At 44.7% G+C, this 7,500-nt stretch overlaps 1 protein-coding gene across 7 annotated transcripts in view; it reads left to right on the plus strand.

Moving 5' to 3' along the window:
* Positions 1 to 7,500, plus strand: part of LOC106592269 (voltage-dependent calcium channel subunit alpha-2/delta-4) — a 241,091-nt gene that overhangs the window by 208,594 nt on the left and 24,997 nt on the right. For all 7 annotated transcript variants that reach the window (XM_045722452.1, XM_045722455.1, XM_045722456.1 and 4 more), the window contains one exon: positions 7,395 to 7,465. In XM_045722452.1, coding sequence (XP_045578408.1) covers positions 7,395 to 7,465 — 71 coding nt within the window. The remainder of the gene's footprint in view (positions 1 to 7,394; positions 7,466 to 7,500) is intronic.

A 7,500-nucleotide genomic window follows, 5' to 3' on the forward strand; every position in this document is an offset into this window, starting at 1 on the left:
ATATAAAATGAACGTTGGGTAAAAAAAAACAGAAAAAAATGGCAATAGGTAAAATAATAATTCAGGATCTACAGCAATCCTTTAAGGGGACCACATCAAATATGAAGTACTTAGGATAGGTTGGAACCAAAATTATTTTCCAATCATTTCGTTCTGAACAAAACAACTTTTGTTCTGTTCCACTGTTCCGACCAGCAAAATAAAGTTCTGAACTGGTTCGAATCCCCAAAAAGTACTGGTTTATGTATCGTTCCTTTTTTCTGTTCCTTTTTTAATCTGTGAAATCTATTGTTTTTACATTTAGCTCATTAAATGACTTAACCTATCAGTGCAGATCGAGCAGGCAAGCTAGTTGTTTACATGCGTGTTGGACAGACAAGTGTAGGCTATGGCACAAGATGCGACAGAAATGTTATGGGTGGGGAGAGAGAAAAGAACAATATGAAATCAGATCTAGTTAAATGGAACAGTCTTCCCATAAATCTTACAGGTAGAATAAACATCTTCAGAATGGCATGGCTCCCAAGGTTTTCTATATATTTTCGGTAATACCAATTACCACACCGATGACATTCTTTAAAAATGTGAGTGGTTTTACGTCGATACACTGACAATAAAAACCACCGAGAGTGGTTTTAACCTTGTATCAACTCACTACCCAAGGCTTTTACTTGCTACATATAGTTAAATGCACTAAAGAGGAACAATGGGTCCATATTGAAGATGTGCATGCTCATCCATCACCAGAATCTTGTTATGTGTCTATTTTCAAAGTATAAAGAACTATTAAAACCGTCCTAGTTTAGAACACTAAAACAATATGGAAGAAAATGAAACGTGTTCTACAAGAACCAATATCCCTCCCTGAAAACACCCCCCATGGAACAATCCTTGGATAGCTTTTCAGAAGTCTCCGATAAAATGGTCCACATGGAAAACCAAAGGCATAGAAACCGTAAATTACTTATAAATAGGAATTACTTTTATTGACGACTTTAAAAAGCCATGACAGCTTTAAAAAGTCATTTTGGATCGACCAATGTAGATATGTTAAAATACATGCATCTTAAAAATTGTATACATAGCATCACAAAATGTCTATTTGAAATATTTTGGACATCAGCGCAATCTAGAGTGAATCCTAGCTGAGTGAGAAAAGGTTATTCATATGAAAGATAAGCTAAACAAAACCTTGCAGAGAGCCTATCCAACTGACAATCTCTTAGAAACAAAATCTAAACCATTGGAACCAAGACTTAAAATGAACTGATATTGGCACAAGATGGAGGGAATGTTGGAAGATCACCGGTGAAGGCACAGCTGGTGAAGACATGGCATGAGTGTCATGCAGCCTCAGTCCAAACACACACACACACACACACACACACACACACACACACACACACACACACACACACACACACACACACACACACACACACACACATACACATACATACACACACACACACACACACACACACACACACACACTAAACATACATACACACACACACACACACACACACACACACACACACACACACACACTAAACATACATACACACACACACACACACACACACACACACACACACACACACACACACACACACACACACACACACACACACACACACACACACACACATAAACATACATACACACACACACACACACACACACACACACACACACACACACACACACATTCACATTCACACACGCACACACACACACACACACACACAAATCCACCAAACACAACATGAGTTATTCTCAGCTGAGGACCAACGAGGCGTCCTAACCACAGCCCCTGGGAAACAGCTAGTTATTGTGTTGTCACTTTTCTGTCTGTGTCTTCAAATGAAACCTCTTTCAGTCTCCTAGTTGTATTGTGTCTATACCTGTGGAACAGGGAGGTGAGGGGGGAGTCATTTTAGCCAACTGTCTCAGTTCATATTTTATCAGTGTGGGGGCGGAAGGTAGCCTAGTTGCTAGAGTGTTGGGCCAGTAACCGAAAGGTTCCTAGTTCAAATCCCCGAGCCTGTCGATCTGCAAGGCACTTAACCCTAATTGTTCCAGGGCCGTCAATAATGGCTGGCTGGGACCCCACTCTCTGAGGGTGTCTCAGGTAGAGCGGGATATGCAAAAAACACATTTCATTTAACCTCACACTGTACATGTGGAAAACAGGACAAATATGAGCCTATTTGAACGTGTGTTTGTGTTTGAGCGGTACTTCCTTAAAACTAAAATAGGTCACAGGGAACATAGTCTATCCCCACATACCTAAATTGAAGCACCTCTGCAAGCACACACACACACACACACACACACACACACACACACACACACACACACACACACACACACACACACACACACACACACACACACACATACAAACTGTAGTGTAAAATGACAAATAAAATGATGAATGAACATATGAGTGGGCTAACACAGTCTTTAGCTCAGTGGGATAACACAGTCTTTAGCTCAGTGGGCTAACACAGTCTTTAGCTCAGTGGGATAACACAGTCTTTAGCTCAGTGGGATAACACAGTCTTTAGCTCAGTGGGCTAACACAGTCTTTAGCTCAGTGGGATAACACAGTCTTTAGTTCAGTGGGCTAACACAGTCTTTAGCTCAGTGGGCTAACACAGTCTTTAGCTCAGTGGGCTAACACAGTCTCTATCTCAGTGGGCTAACACAGTGTTTAGCTCAGTGGGCTAACACAGTCTTTAGCTCAGTGGGCTAACACAGTCTTTAGCTCAGTGGGCTAACACAGTCTTTAGCTCAGTGGGATAACACAGTCTTTAGCTCAGTGGGATAACACAGTCTTTAGCTCAGTGGGCTAACACAGTCTTTAGCTCAGTGGGATAACACAGTCTTTAGCTCAGTGGGATAACACAGTCTTTAGCTCAGTGGGCTAACACAGTGTTTAGCTCAGTGGACTAACACAGTCTTGTGATGCCCAGATGACCCAAATCAAACCCAATCAGTCACACTGGACATTACATCCCATGGTACAATGCCAGAGATATTACTTAGCAAAGAGATCTCAATGAGTCTGGACTGCTCCTTTACGACTTTGTGAGTCCTTCAAATAAAATGTCCTCATAAACTAAAAGCCCTAGGACCCAACCCAAATCCTCAGAGGTAGCAGAATAGTGGAACAGAGTCCACCGCAGGCTAGTAGAGGAGAGACGGCTACGGTCACTCAAACACTAGCTGTCCTCCATACACCTAACCTCCACACATCTCTACCTCTACCCAGCTGATGAGCTGTCCTCCATACACCTAACCTCCACACATCTCTACCTCTACCCAGCTGATGAGCTGTCCTCTATACACCTAACCTCCACACATCTCTACCTCTACCCAGCTGATGAGCTGTCCTCCATACACCTAACCTCCACACATCTCTACCTCTACCCAGCTGATGAGCTGTCCTCTATACACCTAACCTCCACACATCTCTACCTCTACCCAGCTGATGAGCTGTCCTCTATACACCTAACCTCCACACCTCTACCCAGCTGATGAGCTGTCCTCCATACACCTAACCTACACACATCTCTACCTCTACCCAGCTGATGAGCTGTCTTCCATACACCTAACCTCCACACCTTTACCTCTACCCAGCTGATGAGCTGTCCTCCATACACCTAACCTCCACACCTCTACCCAGCTGATGAGCTGTCCTCCATACACCTAACCTCCACACCTCTACCTCTACCCAGCTGATGAGCTGACCTCTATACACCTAACCTCCACACCTCTACCCAGCTGATGAGCTGTCCTCCATACACCTAACCTCCACACCTCTACCTCTACCCAGCTGATGAGCTGTCCTCTATACACCTAACCTCCACACCTCTACCCAGCTGATGAGCTGTCCTCCATACACCTAACCTCCACACCTCTACCCAGTTGATGAGCTGTCCTCTATACACCTAACCTCCACACATCTCTACCTCTACCCAGCTGATGAGCTGTCCTCTATACACCTAACCTCCACACCTCTACCCAGCTGATGAGCTGTCCTCCATACACCTAACCTCCACACCTCTACCCAGCTGATGAGCTGTCCTCTATACACCTAACCTCCACACATCTCTACCTCTACCCAGCTGATGAGCTGTCCTCTATACACCTAACCTCCACACATCTCTACCTCTACCCAGCTGATGAGCTGTCCTCCATACTGTCACGTCCTGGCCAGTATAAGGGTTAATTGTTATTGTAGTTTGGTCAGGACGTGGCAGAGGGTATTTGTTTTATGTGGTCCGGGGTGGTGTTTTGGAAAAAGGGTGTTTGATTTAGTATTTCCGGGTTTTTGGTTTATGGTCTATGTTTATGTATTTCTATGTGTAGTCTAGTAAGTGTGTTTCTATGTAGAGTTAATTGGGGTGGACTTCCAATTGAAGGCAGCTGTGTGGTGTTGCCTTTGATTGGAAGTCCCACATTAGTTGGGTGTGTTTGTCTGTGTGTTTGTGGGAGATTGTTCTGTGTTTAGCCTTGTGCCTTGCCAGACTGTCTGTATCGTTCGTTCACTTGTTTTGTTATTTTGGTGTTCATTTTGGGAAGTTAATAAACCTCAAGATGAGCTTACACATACCTGCTGCGTTTTGGTCCTCCATTACCGACGAAAACCGTGACACATACACCTAACCTCCACACATCTCTACCTCTACCCAGCTGATGAGCTGTCCTCCATGCACCTAACCTCCACACCTCTACCTCTACCCAGCTGATGAGCTGTCCTCCATGCACCTAACCTCCACACATCTCTACCTCTACCCAGCTGATGAGCTGTCCTCCATGCACCTAACCTCCACACCTCTACCTCTACCCAGCTGATGAGCTGTCCTCCATGCACCTAACCTCCACACCTCTACCTCTACCCAGCTGATGAGCTGTCCTCCATACACCTAACCTCCACACATCTCTACCTCTACCCAGCTGATGAGCTGTCCTCCATGCACCTAACCTCCACACCTCTACCTCTACCCAGCTGATGAGCTGTCCTCCATACACCTAACCTCCACACATCTCTACCTCTACCCAGCTGATGAGCTGTCCTCCATGCACCTAACCTCCACACATCTCTACCTCTACCCAGCTGATGAGCTGTCCTCCATACACCTAACCTCCACACATCTCTACCTCTACCCAGCTGATGAGCTGTCCTCCATGCACCTAACCTCCACACATCTCTACCTCTACCCAGCTGATGAGCTGTCCTCCATGCACCTAACCTCCACACCTCTACCTCTACCCAGCTGATGAGCTGTCCTCCATGCACCTAACCTCCACACCTCTACCTCTACCCAGCTGATCAGCTGTCCTCCATACACCTAACCTCCACACCTCTACCCAGCTGATGAGCTGTCCTCCATACACCTAACCTCCACACCTCTACCCAGCTGATGAGCTGTCCTCCATACACCTAACCTCCACATCTCTACCTCTACCCAGCTGATGAGCTGTCCTCTATACACCTAACCTCCACATCTCTACCTCTACCCAGCTGATGAGCTGTCCTCCATACACCTAACCTCCACACCTCTACCTCTACCCAGCTGATGAGCTGTCCTCCATACACCTAACCTCCACACATCTCTACCTCTACCCAGCTGATGAGCTGTCCTCCATACACCTAACCTCCACATCTCTACCTCTACCCAGCTGATGAGCTGTCCTCTATACACCTAACCTCCACACCTCTACCTCTACCCAGCTGATGAGCTTTCCTCCATACACCTAACCTACACACCTCTACCTCTACCCAGCTGATGAGCTGTCCTCCATACACCTAACCTCCACACCTCTACCCAGCTGATGAGCTGTCCTCTATACACCTAACCTCCACACCTCTACCTCTACCCAGCTGATGAGCTGTCCTCCATACACCTAACCTCTACACATCTCTACCTCTACCCAGCTGATGAGCTGTCCTCTATACACCTAACCTCCACACATCTCTACCTCTACCCAGCTGATGACCTGTCCTCCATACACCTAACCTCCACATCCCTACCTCTACCGAGCTGATAAGCTGATCTCTATACACCTAACCTCCACACCTCTACCTCTACCCAGCTGATGAGCTGTCCTCTATACACCTAACCTCCACACATCTCTACCTCTACCCAGCTGATGAGCTGTCCTCTATACACCTAACCTCTACCTCTACCTCTACCCAGCTGATGAGCTGTCCTCTATACACCTAACCTACACACCTCTACCTCTACCCAGCTGATGAGCTGTCCTCCATACACCTAACCTCCATACCTCTACCTCTACCCAGCTGATGAGCTGTCCTCCATACACCTAACCTCCACACCTCTACCTCTACCCAGCTGATGAGCTGTCCTCCATACACCTAACCTCCACACCTCTACCGCTACCCAGCTGATGAGCTGACCTCTATACACCTAACCTACACACCTCTACCAGCTGATGAGCTGTCCTCCATACACCTAACCTCCACACCTCTACCTCTACCCAGCTAATGAGCTGTCCTCCATACACCTAACCTCCACATCTCTACCTCTACCCAGCTGAAGAGCTGACCTCTATACACCTAACCTACACACCTCTACCTCTACCCAGCTGATGAGCTGTCCTCCATACACCTAACCTCCACACCTCTACCTCTACCCAGCTGATGAGCAGTGTAGTGTATTATATAATGTGGTAGTGTATTATATAATGTGGTAGTGTATTATATAATGTGGTAGTGTATTATATAATGTGGTAGTGTATTATATAATGTGGTAGTGTATTATATAATGTGTTAGTGTATTACATAATGTGTTAGTGTATTACATAATGTGGTAGTGTATTATATAATGTGGTAGTGTATTATATAATGTGGTAGTGTATTATATAATGTGGTAGTGTATTATATAATGTGGTAGTGTATTATATAATGTGTTAGTGTATTACATAATGTGTTAGTGTATTACATAATGTGGTAGTGTATTACATAATGTGGTAGTGTATTATATAATGTGGTAGTGTATTATATAATGTGTTAGTGTATTACATAATGTGTTAGTGTATTACATAATGTGGTAGTGTATTACATAATGTGGTAGTGTATTATATAATGTGGTAGTGTATTACAAAATGTGGTAGTGTATTACATAATGTGATAGTGTATTACATAATGTGGTAGTGTATTACATAATGTGGTAGTGTATTACATAATGTGGTAGTGTATTACATAATGTGTTAGTGTATTATATAATGTGGTAGTGTATTATATAATGTGGTAGTGTGTGTTACATTTACTATGCTGTCAAAAACGGCGTGTATGAAATGTTAATGGTATTGTTGTAAAGACAGTGTGGTCTTCTCCCTGTCTGTCGGTCTGTCTCTAGGTGGGGAGGTTCTTTGGAGAAGTTGACGGCTCAGTGATGGCACGCCTTATCAAGATGGGCATGTTCAAAAGGTAAGACAGTAGTCTAGATAACACCTTCTACTGTT

The sequence above is a fragment of the Salmo salar genome, chromosome ssa07, assembly GCF_905237065.1.
Source record: "Salmo salar chromosome ssa07, Ssal_v3.1, whole genome shotgun sequence".
Taxonomy (NCBI): domain Eukaryota; kingdom Metazoa; phylum Chordata; class Actinopteri; order Salmoniformes; family Salmonidae; genus Salmo; species Salmo salar.